At 32.7% G+C, this 22,792-nt stretch overlaps 3 protein-coding genes across 3 annotated transcripts in view; 1 reads left to right on the forward strand and 2 right to left on the reverse strand.

Moving 5' to 3' along the window:
- Nucleotides 1-2,805: 2,805 nt before the first annotated feature.
- LOC107062702 (uncharacterized) lies at nt 2,806-3,483 on the reverse strand. The gene has a single exon (XM_015313646.1). The coding sequence runs from the start codon at nt 3,481-3,483 to the stop codon at nt 2,806-2,808; it is 678 nt and encodes a 225-aa protein (XP_015169132.1).
- Nucleotides 3,484-7,311: 3,828 nt separating this feature from the next.
- Nucleotides 7,312-8,672, reverse strand: LOC102580108 (acylsugar acyltransferase 3-like). Its single transcript, XM_006357835.2, has one exon. The coding sequence runs from the start codon at nt 8,622-8,624 to the stop codon at nt 7,446-7,448; it is 1,179 nt and encodes a 392-aa protein (XP_006357897.2). The 5' UTR covers nt 8,625-8,672; the 3' UTR covers nt 7,312-7,445.
- A 5,390-nt stretch (nt 8,673-14,062) lies between these two features.
- LOC102580445 (3-hydroxyisobutyryl-CoA hydrolase-like protein 5) overlaps nt 14,063-22,792 on the forward strand; it is a 25,039-nt gene continuing 16,309 nt past the window's right edge. Inside the window, exons 1-3 of the mRNA XM_006357836.1 lie at nt 14,063-14,107; nt 16,228-16,285; nt 16,701-17,084. Coding sequence (XP_006357898.1) covers nt 14,063-14,107; nt 16,228-16,285; nt 16,701-17,084 — 487 coding nt within the window. The remainder of the gene's footprint in view (nt 14,108-16,227; nt 16,286-16,700; nt 17,085-22,792) is intronic.

Raw genomic sequence — 22,792 nt, forward strand, 5'->3', positions numbered from 1 at the left:
CCTTCTCTCCTTGCCTGATAGCGTGAAACTTCACATTTATGCTTGCTACGACTATATTGCACTGGATTTTTGGCCATAGATATTGCTGACTTGTTGTCAACCTTAATGACAGTAGCTTCAATGTCATTTTTCTCCAGATCACGTAGAATCTTTCTTAACCATTAGAGCCTGATTAGTTGCACCAGCAGCAGCGATGTATTCTGCTTCTGCAGAAGAATTGAAGCTACCACCTCTTACATCTTTGAATTCCATGAGAACATGCCTGAACCAAGTGTAAAAGCATATCCCGAAGTGCTTTTCATATCATCAACACTTCTTGCCCAATCACTATCTGAATAACCCATCAGTTGCCCTTGCTCTTCCCTTTTAAACCAAATACCATAATCAGCAGTTCCTTTGATATATCTCAACGTTCCTTTAGCAACACCAAGATGAACTTGACTTGGAGCTTGCATAAACCTCGACAGTAGACTTGCCGCGAACATGAGATCGGGTCTTGTTTCTGTCAAATACAACAAACTACCAATCATACTTCTATAAACTGTTGGATCAGCCTTGTCACCTCCTTCAAACTTTGAAATCTTTTCATTGTGAACCAGTGGAGTCGGTACAGACTTGCACCTCTCCGTTTTGAACCTTTTAAGAATATCCCATGCATATTTTCTCTGAGAAATAAAGATTCCAGCAGTAGCTTGATGAATCTCCATTCCCAGAAAGTAACTCATTTCACCCAAATCTGACATTTCAAACTTGGTTTCCATTTTTTGCATGAACTGATTCACCATTGCTTTATTGCTTCCTGTTACCAAAAGATCATCAACATAGAGTGACACCACAAATACATCTCCTCCTTTAGCCTTCTTCACATATAAAGTGGCTTCATTTTCACTTCTCTTGAAGCCACAATGAATGAGATGATAATCAATCTTACTGTACCATGCTCGAGGAGCCTGCTTTAATCCATACAATGCCTTATGAAGTCGGTAGACTTTATCCTCCATTCCTGCAACTTGAAAGCCTTCTGGTTGATCAACATATATCTCCTCTTGCAACAGTCCATTTAAGAATGCAGATTTCACATCCAAATGATACAACTTCTAATTTGATTGAGCTGCCAAAGCAAATAGTAGCCTTATTGTATCATGTCGTGCAACAGGTGCAAACGTGTCCCCATAATCCGGACCTGCAACTTGTCGCGTAACCTTTCACAACAAGCCTTGCTTTGTTTTTATAAACTGAGCTATCTGGATTAAGTTTGGTTCTATAAACCCACTTCACCCCGATCACATTTCTGTTTTTGGGTTTATCAACCAACTTCCAAGTATCATTCTTTTTTTATCATACCAATCTCCTCCTTCATGGCTTCAATCCAAACTTCATGTCTTGATGCTTCTTGATAGCTATTTGGTTCCAAGATTGCAACATTACATCTTTCATATATCTCAAAAAGAGACCTTGTCTTCAAAATTGACGAATCAAGTGAGGATTCCCCGTCTGATTCTTCGTCTTCTTCCAGAGTTTCAGACCCAAATGATTTGATTTCAGGCAGCGGACTCAAGTTCTGAAAAACTGCATTATCTTTCTCAATTTGCTCCTTATCCCAGTTCCAATAAGCATGCTTATCCACGACTACATCTCTTCGAATTGAAATACTTTTGTTTGCAAGTTGAAAACTCTATAACCCTTGGCTTGTGATGAATAACCAATAAAGATCCCCAATTATCCTTTTGGTTCAAGTTTGCTTCTTTTGACAGAAGGAATATGAGAATAACATATTGAACCAAAAACTTTTAGATGCTTGACAGATGGTTGTATTCCACTCCATGCCTCAATAAGAGTCTTTTCATCCACAACTTTTGTTGGCAGCCTATTTAACAAATACATTGAAGTATGAATAGCTTCTGCCCAAAAGCTTTGTGGCAGTTTCTTTTCCAGCAACAAACATCTTGCCATTTCAACTACTGTTCTGTTCTTCCTCTCTGAGACTCCATTTTGTTCGGGCGAATAGCTTACTGTCAACTTGTGATCAATCCCCATATCTTCACAATACTTATTGAACTCATTTGAAGTGTATTCGCCACCATTGTTCGACCTCAAAGCCTTTAGCTTACAGCCACTTTGTCTTTCCGCAAAAACACTAAATTTCTTGAAAACTGAAAATACTTGAGACTTGTTACTTAGAAAATACACCCAAGTCATCCTTGTTAAGTCATCAATAAAGAGCACAAAAATATTTATTGTGTCCCAAAGATGATGCCTGCATAGGTCCACACACATCAGTTTGAACTAGTTCAAGTTTTTTCAGTTGCCCTCCAGGTAGCACTTTTAGGAAATGATTTCCTGTGTACCTTACCCACCTGACATGACTCACAAACTTCTTTAGACAGTGAAATCTCAGGTAAATCCTTAGTCAAGCCCTTTTCATGCATAGACTTCAAAGTAGCATAGTTAAAATGACCATATCTTTTGTGCCACAACCATAACTCATCCTAACTTGCAAAATTTGCACTATCAAACCTCCCATCTGAAGGCATAAACAAGATTTCTTCTTCATTTTTGGACTTTTCAACAAAATTTGCCTGCTGCACATGGTTTTGTTGTGGTTGATTCTACCTGGCCCTATAATTTTTCTCAATATGACCCATCTTTCTACAGAATCTACAATGAATTGGTGGCTTTCCTTTGAACCAACAGTCTTTTTCTTGATGATTAGTTCTTTTACAGTGGCTGCAAGGTGGAAACTTCCCTCTCTTTGAAGATTCCTTCATTTGTTTTCCCTTTTCTAATTTATCTCCTTCCATCCTTCTATTTCATTGGCTGTTTGCCTTTATGTTGTGCTTGAAATGCCGCTTCTGCTACTTCTTCATCTCTTATACTTGATCTTTGTTCTTGGGCTTGCAACTTGCTGATCAGTTCTGCCACATATAAAGTCTTTAAATCACAATATTCTTCTATAGCTGAAATCTTGGACTCAAACCTTGCTGGTAAGCTTATCATCATCTTTTCCACCACCCTTGAATCTGGAAAGGCTTCACCAAACGGCCTTACTTTGTTTACAATCTCAACAAGTTTGGCAGAATACTCTTTCACAGTATCTCCTTCTTTCATCCTTAACATCTCAAATTCTCTTTTGAGAGTTAAGAGTTTGACAGTCTTCACTCTGTCACTTCCATCGAACTCCTCTTTTAGCTTTTCCCATACTTCTTTAGGTGTTTCACAAGCCATTATTTTTGTGAAAATCACATCTGAAAGTGCTGAATAAAGACATGTGAGAGCCTTGGGTTTCCTTGACTTCGCATCTTCATAAATCTTCATTTGTGCAACTGTTGGATTTGGTTCAAGTGGAAGAGGATCATCTTCACTTTCAATTGTTTCCCATAGACTAAGAACTTTGAGATAAGCCTTCATCTTTATCACCCATATGTGATAATTTTCTCCTGTAAACATAGGAGGGCCTGCACCCAAGAAGCTGTTGGATGCCATGTTACTGCTGCTCAGCTCTCACCTTAGAAGGAGAAAAAACCTTAGCCTTCTTGCCTTCACAGATCCCTCAAGAAGAAGGGCTCTGATACCACTGTTAGGATTTGAAACTTTTAGAGAAAAAAAGATAACGTTCAGCAGAGGAAATTTTCATTCATTTCAGCTTTTTAAAAAACATACACACTTATATCTACATAACCTTTTCCAAAGTTAGTAGAGGACCATACATATCCAACCACTATTGACTTTCTTACAAAACATATTCCATAAAACAAGGACTACCTTTCCTTTACATACTTAACATAATATTTTAAAAAAGAACAATTAAACAAAAAACCATCTAGAAATATCTCATTTTCTAACAGAAAAATGGATCCTCCAACGAATTGGAAAGATGGTATCGGGGCACTTGGATTAAGTGCCATAGTTGACCAGTGATTAATAAAATTTGCCATGCTTGAACCATCAACAATTTTGTGTGAGACACACACACTGATTGCTATTCCTCAGCAATTGAAATGGTTAAGTTGAGCTACGACTAAATTTTATTTGGATGGGGTCCAAGGTAAGTCTTTTGGGAATACTAAATCTTCGGCCTCACTACTACTGTGATTAATTTCTGACATTGGACAATCTATTTTCGCTTGAAGAAACTTGTCCCCCACGTCATTGCATTCGACATGGAGACCATCGTCTCTAATTGTTCTAGCCAATGGATAGTATGAAGCAAGAGCTCTTGAGAGGGAATTCTCAAGAATTGTAGATATATGAGTAGGATCAACTAGGAGAGTAGGATTGTATTGTTTTGGGAAGAACATGCCAAATGACATGTAATTAGAACATGGATTAAGTTGATCAACTATGGAAAGCTTTTGAATTCTATGAATCAATGGGGTTGGAGATGATGGTTTAATGATTTTTGTGGAAATCAAATCAAGTCGTGGTGAAGCCATTTTTCTTTAGGAAAAGAGAGTTGTCTACCTTTTGTGCACTCTACAATAGGCCTTGAGGTGGTTCTTTATATGCATATGTGGTTTAGGGACTAACTAATTAATTAAGGGTTAGGTAGTTTAATTTAGATGTGTGCTATGCAAGTATTAAATTCTGTATAAGCAATATATTATGTGTGGTAGTTGATTAATTAGGAGGTAAATTATTCATGTATAAAATTAATACGGTGTTTGGTTTCCAATATAGAAATCCGCATAAACTAATACACGTATAAATTATGAGAGACTCTATGTATTACTAATTTATTAATGATAGAAGGTGAATAAAAATCTGCATAAAATAATACACAGATTCATTCATAACTAATCCCTACATTACTAATACTTGCATAACTCTAACCAGCTACCAAATGATCCTTATCGTTTGGTAGCTAGGTAGAAGAAATATTATACATAATACATGTAATAGATTTTGCATAAGTAATACCATATTTGGTAGTTGGTTAGGAGTTAGGACTATGTTTAAAATTCAAACAATGTTTTATTTATAATTTAAAAACATGCATAACTCCCGTATGTCCCATTTTTATGTGATAATCTTTCCTTTTTAGTCTGTTTAAAAAGAATGTCAGCTTACTATAATTAAAAATAATTGTTTACTTTAAAATACCCTAATTTTATCCTTAATGAAATAATTTTCAACCACACAAATATATATGAATTGTTCTAGACAACACGCTTTTAAAGTTTTTTATTTCTTAAATATTGTGTCAAGTCAAACGATGTTACATAAAATGAGATGAAGGTGATACAACATGTATAACTAAACTCTGCTTAACTAGCTACTACATCAAATAATACATCATACATAACTCTCGCCACCTAACTAGATAGAATGAAGTGGCTCAAATAAAAATAAAGAGAAAAGTTGGCACCTGAGCGGATAAAATTAATTATTTAGATCTCTCTGAGCGGATATTCGGTCTATGGAGATAATATCTCAGATGGTCACTCAACTTTGAATAGTTCACTTAGAAAGTCACTCAACTTTGAGTTATTCACTTGGAAAGTCACTCAACTTTGTTTTATAACTAAAAAGTCACTCAACTATTGGTATTTCACTTAAAAAGTCATTCAACTATGGGTATTTCACTTAGAAAGTCATCCAACAAATTTAAATAATTTATTCAATAAACTTTATTGAAATCTAATTTTTATTTTAAACTATTTTTTTAACAAATAATAAAATGTCTATTTTAATTATCTTATTGAATCACTCCAATTATTTAACTTACATTTAAAAAAAAAAAAGCGTACATCAGCATAGACAAATTTAATATGCTGAAAAATGATCAAAAAAAAGAAGAAGAATGGAATTGAACGGAAGTAATTAAGGAGTAATTAAAAAAAATGCACAGTAGCATAAAACAATCTTTTATTATTTTTTAAGAAAATAGTTTTAAACAAATTGTATTCAACAAAATTTTATAAAATAATTAAAATGAGCATCTTTCTGTTGAAAAAAAAAACAGTTTAAAACAAAAATTGTATTTAACAAAATTTAATGAAAAATTATTTAAATTAATTGGGTGACGTTCTTAGTAAAATATCAATAGTTGAGTGACTTTCTAAGTGAAATGACAATAGTTCAGGGGCGGCTCTTGCATACAAAATTTGAGGCATATGCCTTAGTCCCCCAATTTTGGGGGGCCTCAAATTCTTACCAAGAATAAATTTTTTGTTAATTTTTTTACATAAAATTATATTATTTTGTTCTCCTTAACCCCATTCAAATAGAAAACATCAATTATTTTTCTCTAACATTCATATTATTTATCTGTTTGAACTCTTTTTTTTTTTCAAATCTTTGATAAGGTAGAGCAATAATCTGTCAAAAATATGAATCAATAGTCGAAAGTGTTGAATAAAGTAAATTACAAATTCTTTTTTTATTTCTTCTTAAATTTTCAAGCAATACAACAAACATATTAAAGTAGGATATACCAAGTTATCAACTTCTTGAATCAAATTCTATGATTTTAACTCTTGTTTTTATTTAAGTTTGTCAACTATTACTAAGAATTATGTTAACAATTCATATATTAATGGCCCCAGTAAAAAAGTGTTTTCTAATGTTGAATTGATAAAATCTTACCTAAAACTAATAATAATAAAAGAGATATTTGAAGAAATCATCTATAAAGAAATTTTAAGCAAAAATTTACATCTAAAAAGTTAGAAAAATATTTTTTAAATAAATACATATGAAGTTTATTTAGATTTCAGGCCTCTAAGTGAAATTTAAAAGTTAGAAAAATAATTTTTAAATAAATATATATGAAGTTTATTTAGATTTTAGGCCTCTAATTGAAATTTCGCTTTAGGCCTCTAATTACTTTGAGCCGCCCCTGCAATAGTTGAGTGACTTTTGAGTTATAAAACAAAGTTGAGTGACTTTCTAAGTAAACTATTTAAAGTTGGGTGACTTTCTAAGTGAACTATTCAAAGTATATTATACTCTCGGTATATGTCATGCAATTAGCGGCTAATGGATCTTAATTAATTAAATTTAATCTACTTAATTTGGCAAACCTATTTTTGAAAACTCATTGATGAAACTGGAACTGCTAACATGATTTTAATTTTTGTTGGCTATGCTGCCGGAGAAATTGATTGTTCAATTAATGTAACAGTAAATTGAATGTTTTCCATAAGTTAATAAAAGGAGTAGTAAATCCAACTTTGCAAGTATTATTAACTAGCTCGATCATACTCAACATGTACATTTGCTTAGCTTCTCCATGACTATATTAATATTGTTGACTTACAAATGATCCACATAACACATTTAGAGGGGGAATTACAAAGTAGTATCCCAATGAATATATATTTGATAAAACTGAGAGTACAGGGTATGTGATAGCAAAAATATGTTGTGTTCAAGCTTCTCCAAGAGAGGAAATTTTGCCAGAAATTATTGAACAGGGAAGACATTAAAATAAATATATACATTAATTAAAGAGGAGAAGCAAATTCTAGTAAGTTTGAATTAGTTTCTAATGCAGACATTACTTCTTCTTTCAAACTCACTAGTACTTCAATTCCATCCTCATTTTGGCTGTCCATCAAGAATATTTTCTTATTGATTGGTACACTTCCTAAACACATTCTTCTAGGACTACCCCATCCATAGTCGATGTCACGAAAACTGAATTTACTCAAGCTTGTACACTTGTACACATCAACTTCATCGTCGTGATCCCTTTCAAGTTGATTTTGAAGCGACTTAACTTTCTCTAACATTGTTGACATTAAATTTTTAGTTTCCCAATACATTTTTTTTTCCTTTCTCAATTCACTAATCAATCTATGCAATTTGATATCTGCAGGATCTGCAATCTCTGGTGCCATAAATAGGAAACTAGCATTACCTTGGAACTCTTCTGGCAGCCATTTTTTCATAATTGGTCGCAAATTGACTGATTGCGTGAATATGGATGGCCTAGTTGAATTGGAAGCTATGCACTTGTATACAAATGCACTTGCAGCTTCAACAGACGTAGGATCAATACTACTACTTTTTGACGTTCCTGATTCAGCTGCAATCATAGCCTTGAGGGAATTTATTTTAGACCGCGAGAAGAAGTATTTATTCGATATGCAAGGATGATTTCCTCTTGTTTTACTTTTAAGTATTGCCTCAGCTATTGGGCTACTTACGGGTGGAAAATGGGATCCTCCATCGAATTGGAAAGATGGTATCGGGGCACTTGGATTACGCGCCATAGCTGCCCAGTGATGAATGAAATTTGTCAAACTTGATCCATCAACAATTTTGTGTGAGACACACAAACCAATTGATATTCCTCCGCAATTGAAATGGTTAAGTTGAGCCACGACTAAATTTTCCTTGGACGGGGTCCAAGGTAAGTCTGTTGGGAATATTAACTCTTCGGCCTTAGTACTGTTTCGATTAATAATTTCTGACATTGGACAATCTATTTTCGCTTCAAGAAACTTGGCCCCCACGTCATTGCATTCGACATGGAGACCGTCGTCTCTAATTGTCCCAGCCAATGGATAGTATGAAGTAAGAGCTCTTGAGAGAGAATTCTCAAGAATTGTAGATATATGAGTTGGATCAACTGGGAGAGTAGGATTGTATTGCTTTGGGAAGAACATGCCAAATGACATGTAAGAACATGGATTAAGTTGATCAAATATGGAATGCTTTTTAATTCTATGGGACAATGGGGTTGGAGATGATGGTTTAATGATTTTTTTGGAAATCAAAGCAAGTCGTGATGCAGCCATTTTTCTTTAGGAAAACAGACTTAGGCCTTGGGTGGTCCTTTATATACATATAAATACTTATTTGGTTTAGGAACGAGAAAATGACATAAATAGTCTTTTAACTATGGAAGTAGGTCTAAAATGGTCCCTTAACTATATACTTAACGGATTTAGTCCTTTAACTATTCAAAAACTTATCAGTTTTGGTCTCTTAACTATACACTTATCGGTTTTAGTCCCTTAACTATAAACTTGCCGATTTTAGTCCTTTAAGTATTCAAAAACTTATCTGGTTTGGTCTTTCTCCATTTTTTAAAATACAAATAGCTTAGGTTTATATTAACGGATTATTCATGCCTCAAGAAATTAAATCATTTAGCAACTTTTTCTGTTGTTTCTCTCTCTCCGCTACTTTATCTTCAAATTAACCTTATGCGAAGAACCTTAACTTCAACGATTTAAAATAAAATTCACAAGGAAAGAAAATATAAGTCATAATTTTATTCAACAAAGGATAAAATGAAGCATCTTATTGCTACTAATGACTTGAATATGCTAAACTTTATTATAAAAAGAAAAAAAATATTACCCGTTAAATCCAAAATTTGTACTCCAACGACTTCATTGAACGGAAAATTTGTTTAATTTTTCAGAAACTGAAATTTATAAAATGGTAGATTTGCAATTTTTTTATTTTTTTTTAAATAGATCAATTTTATTATTCTATTCATTTTATTTTACGTGAAGAAATTTGAGTAAATTAAATAAAATTCGCACTGACTAGCATATTGAAGTCATTAACAACAATTATATGCTTAATTTTATCCTCCATTGAATAAAATTATTACTTATATCTTCTTTCCTCATTAATTTTATTTTGAATCGTTGACGTTATGGTTCATTTCATAAGAGTAGTTTGAAGAAAAAGGGGCGGGGATAGAGAAACAACTTTAAAAAATGGGTTAAAGATTTAATTTCACGAAGATTTCGGTTAATATAAACGTAAGCTATTTCTATTAAAAATGGACAAAGACCAAACCTGATAAGTTTTTGAATACTTAAAGGACTAAAATCGGTAAGTTTATAGTCAAGGGACTAAAACCGGTAAGTGTATAGTTAAGGGACCAAAGCTGATAAGTTTTTGAATAGTTAAAAGACTAAATCTGTTAAGTTTATAGTTAATGGACCATTTTAGACCTACTCCCATAGTTAAGGGACTATTTGTGCCATTTTCTCATTTAGGAACCAACTAAGTAAGGAGTTGTTTGGCAAAGTACTGTATTTTGAAAAGATAATGCATGTATTATTTTTGCTTATTAGTACTAATATTTTATTTGATATAATTTTTTCACTTATGTATATTTAATGTTTGTGTTAGTTATCCATAGTCATACACTCTCACTACGGCAAAAACAACTTTTAGTGGTAAAAAATCTAAATATTATGAAAGAGTGCTAAAGCTTTACCGGCATTAGTTAATTGTTATTAGATCCAATGTCACTATAGGCTTTAGGGACATTTACAAAGAGTGTTGATTACCACAAAAGATCATTTTTGGTGTAGTGTCTATTTAGTATTAAGGTATGTATAATAATATATAGAAATTCATGGTATTGTAATGCAAAGTGTTTTAATGCATGCCTTAGCATGATTAAAGACACAACTGCTCCTTAAAATTTTTTCTACATCCTTGCCACTGTATTTGTGAAGGGTGTTATTTTTAATAATTATACAAGGTATGTTAGTTTTAATACAATAAATGAAAAAAAACGTAAAAAATAACTTTTACACAAATAATGTCAACATAACCAATACCATCATTAGTCATTACTAATACATTCCAGATTCACCATTCAACATTATTATTATACACTCTGTTTGTGCATCATATTCTAATATTTCTCGTTGGCATTTCATTGGCGTGCAAGAACGTTTTTGTGTAATGATCGATTCTCAAAGTCAGATAGGGAACAGATCTCATATTCCCTTCTACAACTCGTTTTGATTAATTAATGCTTTATTTTTATGATCCAAAAGTTGACATGCAACAACGTGTAGAGGCAGACAGCTTTCATCAATTGAATTATTAAACTATACTATATAATATTGGGATCAGATCTCTTAATTGAGATGTATTTGGTTGATAGATAATGCTAAAAATTTCTTCCGGAGAGAAACGTGCGTCGACTAAGATATATACAATTAATATGAATTTGGTTCAAGCATATAATTAAAATTAGCTCATATTTTAAAATTTTATCGTATTTATCTCATGATCTTGTATATTATTTGAAATACACTCAAAATCCAAGGGGAGACTCGATCAACATCTAACTACTTATCTTATAGCTTTCTAGCTAATTTAATTAATGATGTCACAACTATCTCCATGAAAGAGATATAGTACAAATTAAACTACTTGTGCAAGGAACCAGGTTCCTTTATATATGTTGTATGGTAAACAACTAAGTAGAAACCAGAATTTTTGTTGACACCCAATTTTGGACCTCCACATTATAGATTAATCATCGAGCTTCTCCAATTTCAAACAATTTAAAATAATTAGTTTATAAAATTCCAAAATAAAAAATAAAAATAATAATAGTATAGTTTGCAAGATTTTAAGCTTTGCCACATAAGTTTTAGATGATATATATGTTTTACATGATTATGTATATAGTTAGTATATTTTATGATTATTCGAAAATCGTCAACAAAAAAAAAGATTTTATATTTTAAATATTAGGGATGGTTATAATTTTGAATTAATGAGTTTTATGAAATTCAAAATATTTTCAAGTTATTTTTAAAAGTAATTTTTTTTTTAATAATAAATGTGTAAATTTTTGCAATCACGTTATTTTATAAATATTTGAAAATCATCACAAAAGATTTTACATTTTTAGTTAAATATTTTATTAATTTACTTTAAGTTATAGTTATAATTTCGAGTTAATTAGTTTTGTAATTGAATTAATTAGTTTATAATTAAGTTAGTTATTTTTTATTTCGTTAAGATTAAGAAGCTCATTAATTAATTTATATTAACTCATCTTGTTTAAATTTTAGCCGAATTCACCAATTAAATTATATTCGGCTATAATTGAAATCCATTTGACTATTATTTAAAAAACAATTTTAGTCAATTGTTTACCCAATTCAATAGGCCAATTTTGGGCCATTTCCAGTCCCATTACCTGAGTCCAAAACCCTTCAACACAAACACAACAGCAACCCAAGCCCATTCCAACAAAAAAAAAAACCAGCCCACCTAAGTTATTTCCAGCATACGACAACAACAACAAAAAAAAAAAAAAAACCCAGCCCACCTAAGTTATTTTCAGCATACGACAACAACAACAATACCAAAACGATCCCACTTCGCTTCTTCCTCATCTTCTTCTTCTCCACGTGAAAACAGTGACAAAAAGTAAACCCGGAAATCGCGCCAACAGTACTCTCCCATACGCAAGAATCAGCCTTTTCCCTGATTTTGAACAAGGATTTGAGGATCTTGGTACAAATTTTGAATTTCAAATTCATTCAAAAATCTGCCCGTTTTCCCCCTAATCGATTCCATTCTTTTCCTAGATATACTCTCCTTTCGTTAACGTTTGAGAGGGGATTTTGGGGGGGTCTTTTTTTTTGGGGATCGAAAATTGGATTATATTTTTTAATTTGCTACTCTAAAAAACAGAGAAAATTTTCATCAAGAGATAGGAGGGTCGAATAGCTAAAATAGCACTTTAGGTTTAAGATTTTTCTCAAGGTAAACGTCCTTCCTTTTGTTACTTCCAAGCAGTCCACTGAAACTCATCTCGTGTGGTGGTGGAGGTTTCTTCGTTGTCAAGCTTCGGGTCTCAGAACGCTGCTCCAAAGAAGGTAACTTCGCCTTCTCTTACGTTCTGTTTTCGATACGGTGTGCTATGTGTTCGATACTTGGTATGGAGTTTGTTATTAAGAACGTTTGGTTCCTTCGCTTTTAATTCTTTGCTTTAGTACCATTTTCCTGTGAATTTTTTAAGCAGTAAGCATGATTCAAACATCAATGAAGTCACTTTAGTATTATATGTTGGTCGGGATATTCATTAGCTCGATTTTGTATCTATGAAGCTAGTTGATTCGCTACTTGATGTTGCTCGAAATGGCTTAAAACTCACTTGGTTTCGACTACGAGTGTACCGGTTGGGTCGTTTTGGATCATTCGCTGTTTGATTTAGCTTTCATTAGTGTGATGAGAATGTGACCACAATCTTGGTCATTTGCTTTGGTGTTTTTTCTATTGTGAAGGTTTCTTGCTAATACTAGTTTGAATTCGCGTAGTAGATATATCTACTCTCTGTTTTCGATCAGCTTGAGTGGTATATGTCTCTTTGGATTTCAACTCATGGTGGGATGCTTGTAACTCTACCATCGTAATGTGACGATCTAACTAAGGTTACTCTTATTTTCTAGTGAATAGCCCTCACCATCTTTGTCTAAAATCTAAAAATATCCTTTCTGAATTTTTAACTTGCTGTTCGCCTTAGTTTTACTTAAGTGTTAATGTTCAACAGTGCTATGGACATTGTTTTATATTATGCCATTATTTAACATGTTTGCTTATATTGCCCACTTTAGTTATTTGATTGTAGTTATCTTCTTCCTTTGCTTATAGTGAGTTAATTGGCTACTGTCTTAAATTTTGTCTCTTTAGTATAACAAAGCCGGTAGTTTTAAAATCCTCATAGATATATCTAGTGTCATTTATTATATGAGGTAATTTTAGTCAAATGTGCAACATGTTTCTTTCTGCATTTTTTGAGTTGTGTTAGTTATTGCTCGTAAATTTTATTGTCACATATGTACACGAGCACATGCCTCTCCTTGGAATTTCCTTGTGTATGATTTCTCATTTGTTTACTATTAGTTTTTGTAGCCTCCTATCTTGTATTGAAGTTTATGATATTTGGGTCCCAATTTGGTTTTATAGTTGACTTGGGTGACATTTTTAGCTCAAAATATCTGAGTTGCTTTCATTCTAATTAAATTATGTCCTAATTTCTTACTTATTTCGCATACTAATTTGGCTCTTTTCTTTGTCGCATAAACCCGTCCCGAGTCCATGGTGGACTTATCTACCTTGCATTTCGGAGTTGAGTCATAAAAGCTCGATCTTTGCTTTCTTTATTTCTTGAGTCAACCCCCTACATATTCGGAAGTTGTTACAGGTCCCGGAGATCCAACATACTGCTGGAAATTAGTTCGAAAGCCTATAAAGTGGGCTGTATACATACTGTATACAACATTATACGCTGATATACAAGCTCAATATAACAAATATGTATATGTGGCCAAAAATGGAGATACAGGTTGGAGGTGTCAAAGCAAACTGCATACAGTTGGTATATGGGTTGATATACAGGAAAAAGGGCCTATGCACACGCTGATATACACTGATATACATCAGCCGTATACCAAAAACGGGATTGGGTTAAACCCAAAAATTCCAACAAATTTGGCCCAAAAAGGAGGCCCAAATTCAATTTCTCTCTTACTCTTTAATTAATTAATTGTGATTATTTATTGTTTGTTATTTAACTCTAACTTTATAATTTTTAATTAACTTAATTAGATTCCTCAAAAGATAAGTTATTTCCTTTGTGTTGGTTAACTTTTAATATTTATCTATTTTATTAATTAAATATGTTGGCCAAATTATACAGTTTTAAGTTAAATCTTTTGTTCTAAAAAATAACAAATAAAAATAAAACAACAACATATTCTTTAACGTCTCCCACTTAATCACTTTTTACTCGTTTAAAATTGGTTTAAAGGTCAAAGTATTTATTCCTCAAGTAAACTAAAAATAAAAAATAAAAATAAATAAATATATAAATGTATAAATGTATACTCTTTACTTGGTCATTTTTTCTCAAAAAAGGATTAGTAAAACTTTGCTTTCATTCTTCAATTAATTAAAAAATGATTTTCATGCTTAATTTTATTGGCTTAAATTATTTATTTCGAAAATGGATTAAAGAAATTCTAATTAATCTAGTTTTACTAATATTCTAATAATTTGTATTTCGACTCAAATGTTTTATTTTGGATACCTTTTTCTCTAAAAAATAAAAGCATGTCATCTATTTAACTATTTTTTCTCAAAGTTAGCCAAATATTGTAAATTATGTTAAATCACTTTTTTTTCTAAAAAATAGTCAAATTGTTTTAGTCAAGTCGCAGGTCAACCGCATGTTAGCGGACACTTCGAATGCTTAAACCCTTCTCGAAGTGTAAATTGAACCCCGAACCTTCTTTGGTATTTTCAAATGATTTTTTCTGTTTAAATCTTTGAAAATTATAAGTTTTCTTAATTTCTTTAAAAAATTAAGTGGCGACTCTTTTCTAAGTATTTTCTCAAATTGTTTTATACTTAGAACATTTCAAAAGTGATTTTTCTAAAGGTTAGTTAAATTACGGCACAACAATTTTTACCGTGGAAAACATTCTTGTTCAAGGCGACTTACAATATGTAGGATTTCAGTAACCAAAGTTCCACTAATTAATATCAAAAGTGGTATCAGATTACAAGGATAAACCTAAGGGGTCGTTTGGTTGGAAACAAGTTATCCTAGGATAAGTCATTCTGGGGTTAGCTATCCTGGGATAACTTATCCTACCATGTATATGGGATAACTATGATATAAATGGTGGGATAAGTTATCCCAAACATGGCAACCAAACAATATAATTTTTTTTTATCCCATCACTATTATTTTTAATCCCTCACACCAAACGAGCCCTAACAGATTAACTCTAGTCCTGTAACTAAACAGATAACTTAACTGTTCTAATAACTCTCGAAGAAGATAAACACTCTTCTTGTTACAAACCTGCTCATAACTATTCACATTTCACACTAGGATTTATTACAACTCAATAATAATCCAAGAGCAATATCAACTATGAAAGCAAGAATACACTAATCGCTAGTTTTCTTTCTGCTTCTTTCTTTTCCTCGACGGCTGCTACCACCTGAATACCAGAGATAAAGTGAAACCATTCATCCACTGGAAGATCAACAAAGGCAACATCATGTTCTGGTGGGACAACTGGACCAACATTGGCCCTCTCAAAAACAACATACACTTCAACAAAAAACCAAGTAACATCAATGTGTGTGTGTTCTTGAATAATCAAAACTGGAACACGAGTTTGCTAAACATATGTGTTCCCCAATGCTTGGTTCAACACATTATTAATGTTCAAACAGGAAACTCGGACATGATGGACAAAGCTATCTGGACTCTCGACAATCAGGGAGTATTCACATGCTCCTCAGCATTTCAGAAGCTAAGGCGGAGGAGATCTCTATCTCAATGTCTTAGTAATATCTGGAATAAAGAACTTCCTTTTAAAATCTCCTTTAATTTATGGAGGGTCATGAAAAGTAGAATTCCTTTGGATAGCATTCTTCAAAAAAAGGTATTGATATAAGATCTAATTGTTGTTGTTGTTGCAGGATACCAGTCAAGGAGACAGTCAACCATGTATTCGCAAACGGTCTCGTAGCTCAGAAGGTCTGGAGAATAATTGCAACACCTCTTGGACTACACAGTAGAGGCAACTCTATCAAAGACATCATCAACATATGGTGGAAGAACAAAGCCAAAAATACCACTCAGAGATACCTCCTTAAAATCACCCCTGTTATTGTGTGCTGAGAACTATAGAAAGCAAGGTGCAACAATAAATATGAGAAAAAAAACATCAATATCTACATAATATGCTATCAGGTTCTATTCCAAGTGAAAATATCAATGCGGCAGAAATTTAGCACCATGGACTGGAGTTGGTCGTGGCCGAAGGTCTGTCAGGTAGCTGAATCCTACAAACCAAGACTCGAGAGCATTATGGTGAGATGAATCAGACCAGAAGTTGACAAATGAAAACTCAACACGGATGGTAGTTTTATTCTCTCTATTGGCAAAGCAGGGACCGGTGGAGTTGTTAGGACTGGAAATGGACAAATGGTCATGGCCTTTGCATCACCAATTCATTTACATACTAACAACTACTCAGAAGCTCAGACAGCCTTGCAGGGTACCCTATGGTGTTGTAATCAACATTGTCACAACTACACTTTGGAACTGGACTCCCTACTCATAGTTAATATGATTCTTGGTCTTGATAATATTCTATGGAAGCTACAAGAGATTATTAAGAAAATTCAAAAGAATGTGGAGCTCCATGGTATCACAGTGCAACATTGCTACAAAGAAGGTAATACAGTTGCAGACTCCCTTGCTAAGTATGCTACCAATATCACCAACAATGAAGTGTTCCTCCAAGAAGATGATCTCCCTCAAGAAATCAAAGGTGCACTTCGAATAGACAGACTTCATATGCCTTCCTTTAAGTTCAAACCTAAGAAGCATTCAAATTAGATTTTCAACCCCCTATAGAATTGTAAAAGAGGTGCTACTGGAGGCTCATGATTCCAGCTTCAGAGTAGCCCTCCTCCCCTCCCAATGTGCTTGCACATCTTTTGTCAATAAGTTGTTTGTTTCCTCGGGTCTATGTCAATGTCCCCCTCGAATATATTCATTGCTTAGTAATATACCGGCTAGGGGTTTATGCCAAACCCCCCACACTTAGAGAGCTCGTATCCTTGGTAGTTGGAGTTTTTTTTTAAAAAATTTAAAAAATGGGATATATATATATATAGCTTGAACACGTAGAATAAAAATTCATTTATAAAGCAAAAAAAATGTGTTTCTGTATATGCAACAAACACGCCTTCTATGAGTCGAATGATTTGCCTTTTATAGTTAGACTCACGTATGAGCGGCAACTCCAATTGATTCACATAAGAAAACTAACTCCTTGTTAATTTGGCTTCCATAATTAGAATCCTTTAAGGACTGTATTTGCATTGTCTAATAGTCTCTTTCCTTTTTCTATTCATGTTCTTTGAGCTATCCATATTTGACCTATTACGTCATGTGAGTGAACCTGATTCACATTTATTCTGCTACATTGTTGAATATGGTTCTTCAGTAACTTTGTCTATCATTAAACCTTCAATCGTCTAAAATTGTGCATTCAATCAATTTCCTCCTTTTTAATGATAACAAATACCAAGCTGCACAACATCCTACACATTGATATTAGATTGCATAAGCATAGTGGTATAATTTTTTTTCTCATTTTTGGCATCACTGAAAACAGAAGGCATGATAGTTGATGTTCTTGGATCTGAAGTAGTTCACCTTCTTCATTACCAAAAACTTGGCTACATTTTGATTTACCTTAGAGGTTGAAAGGGATGGATTATAGTGTTCCAAGACCTGGTCCTCAACCAGACTATCATCCATTTCAATAGTCCACGGGCTGAAGTGGGAATTTGCCTATTAAACAATGTTATTTTACTACTAGATTATGCAGCCTAATCCAGAGCATTATGATGTTTTCTTCATATGCATAGTGTTTGAGGTCCTTTTGTTTTGATGATGATGTGTTTTCTAAGATGATTTGGAGCACTAGAATGGAGTTGCGTTAGTTTTTGAATAAGAGGAACGTCTTCGTTAGAGAGTGGGAAAGAGACTAGGGGTTGTTGGACATAATCTGTTTGGAGGGTCTGGGTTTTGTTTCTACCTCCTTTGTCTGAGGAAGACCAAGTGAAGAAAATTGAGTCAGCTGAAGTGGATAGTAGGGGTGGTTGAGATATCAATGTTCCTGATATAGAAAAAGGAACATTATTTGGTGAGGGCAAAGAGAGATAGAGAGAATGTGTCTCAATGAGTACTATGGAAATTAAAGGAGATTAGGGATGGGGGAGAGATCGAGAGTATCTTGAAGAGTGTGGGAAGGAGGTAACTGAGGGTTCGCAGTGGTGATTAAGGGATGGGAGACCTGAGTTTATCCGGTAAGTGTTTAATATGGGGATACAATTTATAGCCTGATAGGGTGGTTGAGCATATAATGGAATTCGGTTGTTGGAGTGTGCAAATGCCTGTTTAAATTTGAGGCAGTGAAGTCAACTATCTGGCATCTAATAAACACTATATGATTGCGGTTCTAGTTTGCATAAAACTGCCTCACCAAATAGAGATTGCAAGCCGAGGGTATGTACATACATACCCTGCAGGGAGAGTATATGAGGGAATTCATCTGCTAGGCTCACCCTTTTATCAGGATGGTATCTAGCCTTCTTGTTAGCTCTGAACCACTGTATGTATACCCTCTACCTCAACAATCCAACTTATGTTGAATCTGGGGATAGGTGTTGGTGGGTCAGCTCTGAACAATCTTTTTTGTACTGCATCTTGTTGGAGGAACCAACTGGGCATTCCCTCTATCTTAGCTTGATGTGAATACCTGTCAATTTAATTAGACCATCATCACATTTTAGTTAATTAGAAGAACAGAAAAATTAATTTTCAAAGGATTTAGGGTTACTCCACACTTAATTGCTAGCATGATATTACTCGATCGTATATGTGTTTACATACTAAGTAATACTTCCCTTACAAATTAATCTCAATGACTAGTAACCATTTTCAATAAATATGCATCAATATCTAACATCCCAACAATTTATGCAAATCAATTTAGTGCTACCCTAATTTTATCTTTTCTATCCATTTTTAGCTTACTCATCAAAGTTTAGCATTAACCCAACAAGTTATGATCAATTTTGAACATGCTTTAAGAATTAGGACAAGAATAGTGAGCAAACATACATTTAAACAACAAATTAACTAAGTATAAATCAATTGAAAGCTGATCTTGAAGTTAGATGTAATAGTAAAAGAAGAAAAACTATGAAGTTTAGGTGTGCTTCACAGGTCTCTTGAGAGAAATTGGATAAAGAAGGCCACAAGCTAAGGTAAGACAAAAAGAAGAAAAAATGAGGGCAATGGTTTAAAATAAGGGTACCAAGTTGGATTGACTCGGTATTTTAAGAAAAAATGTGCGAGGCCCATTGCAGATATTAGGGATACACATTTCGGGCCCGATCGACTAGCCTACCTGCTTTTCACCCTCTTTAAAGTTTGGGGCTCGTGGTATTTGCACTACGGGGCCCAACACACTAATTATATTTATTTATTTTCCAACATTTATGTGTTTTCGTGCATGCTTCCTACTTCACTTAGCACCTAAAATACTTCAAATAGTTGTTAGTAAGGTGGATTTCCTCCCACCAAGAGCCTTAGTTTTGATCGTGACCATAAACTATGAAGGTCATCTCTTCATTATTGACCCACATTGTCATCTTTTCGGCCTTTACATCTGTAAGTGCTCCTTAGTGGCTAAGAATGGATGCCCTAAAATAACTGGCATCATATCATCTGCTTCAAAATTTAAAACTATGAAAGTGATAGAAATAATAATAAATTTTTCCACTCTTATGAGCACATCCTAAACTATTATGTCTAGATCTATATGAGATATACATATGTCTGCCAATAATAAGATAATGTTGATTGTTCGACGTGGTTCTCTCAAGACAAGTTCCTTAAACAGAGATAAAAGCATTAGATTGACCTAGGTTTACCCCTAAGACACATAATGCGTGTCCAACATCGATCTCTTTCATCAATTTGAACGGGGATCAAGCATCCAATTCATATCATCAATGCAAACATATCTATTAACCAATCATCAAGCATGTTATAATTCAAGAGTTTATATGAATCTAAGTCAAGTCTTAATGTTTTTTTTAGTTGTTTTAAATTAATTTGGTCAATTATGGCACAGTGTAGTTGGTGAGGGATAATTCGTCCACCACGGAGTTAGTCTGTGTCAATCATGACATAATGTGTCATTCAAGAAAACAAAGAAGGAACGTTAATAATTTTTGAAATTCTATCTATCGCAAACATGAATTTGTTTGAGTGAATAATATTTCAAAAGAATCAAGTTATTGAGAGGAGCTCATAACTAAAATTTTGAGTTGTTTAGAGGAAGATTTGAGTTGATGTCCATTGAAGTCCGCCATTGAAGAACTTTGAAATTAAAATTTTAATTTGCCGCAAACGTGAATTGTTTTGAGTGTATGATATATCAAAAGACTCAAAATATTGAGAGGAGCTCATATAATTTTTTTTGGACTGCTTAGGGGAAATTTGAGTTGATGGATATTAAAAATAAATCAACTTGTTGAAGAATATGAATTGTTGCATGTATCAATATTGTATAATAGTGTATATGAATGTGTATTTTTGTTGTATAACACTGTATAAAATGTATATACAACTTCATAAATTGTTATAAGATGTGTATACTAATTTATACATTGTTATACTTTATATATACACTACTCATACATGTACATAAGATAGTGTAAGTATATTGGATAATAATGTAGAAGAAATGTATATCTACTTTTATACATCACTATACATTATATATGCACTACTTATACATTGTTATACTTTATATATACACTACTCATACATGTACATAAGATAGTGTAAGTATATTGGATAATAATGTAGAAGAAATGTATATCTACTTTTATACATCACTATACATTATATATGCACTACTTATACATTGTTATACTTTATATATACACTACTCATACATGTACATAAGATAGTGTAAGTATATTGGATAATAATGTAGAAGAAATGTATATCTACTTTTATACATCACTATACATTATATATGCACTACTTATACATTGTTATACTTTATATATACACTACTCATACATGTACATAAGATAGTGTAAGTATATTGGATAATAATGTAGAAGAAATGTATATATACGTTTATATATCACTATACATTATATATGCACTACTTATACATTGTTATACTTTATATATACACTACTCATACATGTACATAAGATAGTGTAAGTATATTGGATAATAATGTAGAAGAAATGTATATATACGTTTATATATCACTATACATTATATATGCACTACTTATACATTGTTTATACATCCGGGGTTGTGAGAGATTGATAATTAGTTCTTAGTTTCTTACTCTTTTCTGGATTTTATTTTGTTTTGTTTTGTTTTTTTAGTTGTTAGAGATTTTTTCTCTTTAAGTTTTACAATGGAGTGGAACCTATACATTTTAAACGGAAAGTAGTTATTGAAGCAATTTAACTAACAAAACATATTAATAATACTTTTCTTTTAATTGATTGATTTTAAGCACTTGAGTGCTTTGAATTAATTGGACCACCACTATATTCTAGGAGTGTCAATGAGACGGTTCGATAAGTTATTTTTAAAAGATTATATCATCTAATTTTTTTGGGTATTATATAATGTATAATCAAAATTAGATTTCTTAAAATCATCAGTACAATCATATCGGTTGCTCTTTGGTATTGGTAAGGTTCCGTTAATTTTCATTTTATTTTTACTTTTAAAGTATCACCTCAAAATACACCATTATTAAAATACTTTTTTTATAAGTGTGTTCTTGAAGAAGCACTTCAATTCTTCACCAAAAAGCTAAGAATGTATTGCTTGATCTTAAACTTTTAATAGGAGTGTTTACGTTTTGTCGTATTGTTTGAGGACTTCTATTATAATATCTTTTGATTTTAACCCTAATTAATTAAAGGAAAAACTACACAAATTGGACTCATTAGACAAAGTATTTACCCAAATTGGACTCAACCCAATATATTTATCCTGATTGAACCCACAACCCAAACTATTTACCTGACTGCCCCCTTTGTTCTATTCATTGAACCACGACTGATACCATTAGAGTATATATATACTCTAATAGTATCTATATACTTTGATAGTCTCAAGTAGTAATTGAATAGTCTTTTCACTAAAACATTATCTTTTCCTACTTGATACCATCAAAGTGTATTACTATATAAGAAGAGTGAATAAAATTCACTCTTCTTTCGACACGTGGCACCATGGCCCACCTACTTTTATTTTATTTAAATCATATATCATATATATTACTATATATAATAATATATTACTATATATTAGAAGAGTCTAGGATTTACTACCATTGTTCCAATAAAATCACTACAAATGTCCAATACTTACTATATAAAATATATAAGTGGGCCCCACCACCTTCCACTT

The sequence above is a fragment of the Solanum tuberosum genome, unplaced genomic scaffold (genome assembly GCF_000226075.1).
Source record: "Solanum tuberosum cultivar DM 1-3 516 R44 unplaced genomic scaffold, SolTub_3.0 scf00250, whole genome shotgun sequence".
NCBI classification, from domain to species: domain Eukaryota; kingdom Viridiplantae; phylum Streptophyta; class Magnoliopsida; order Solanales; family Solanaceae; genus Solanum; species Solanum tuberosum.

Coding starts and splice junctions, on each gene's coding strand:
- LOC107062702 (XM_015313646.1), bottom strand. CDS start 3,483: ATGGCATCCAACAGCTTCTTGGGTGCAGGCCCTCCTATGTTTACAGGA.
- LOC102580108 (XM_006357835.2), bottom strand. CDS start 8,624: ATGTCATTTGGCATGTTCTTCCCAAAGCAATACAATCCTACTCTCCCA.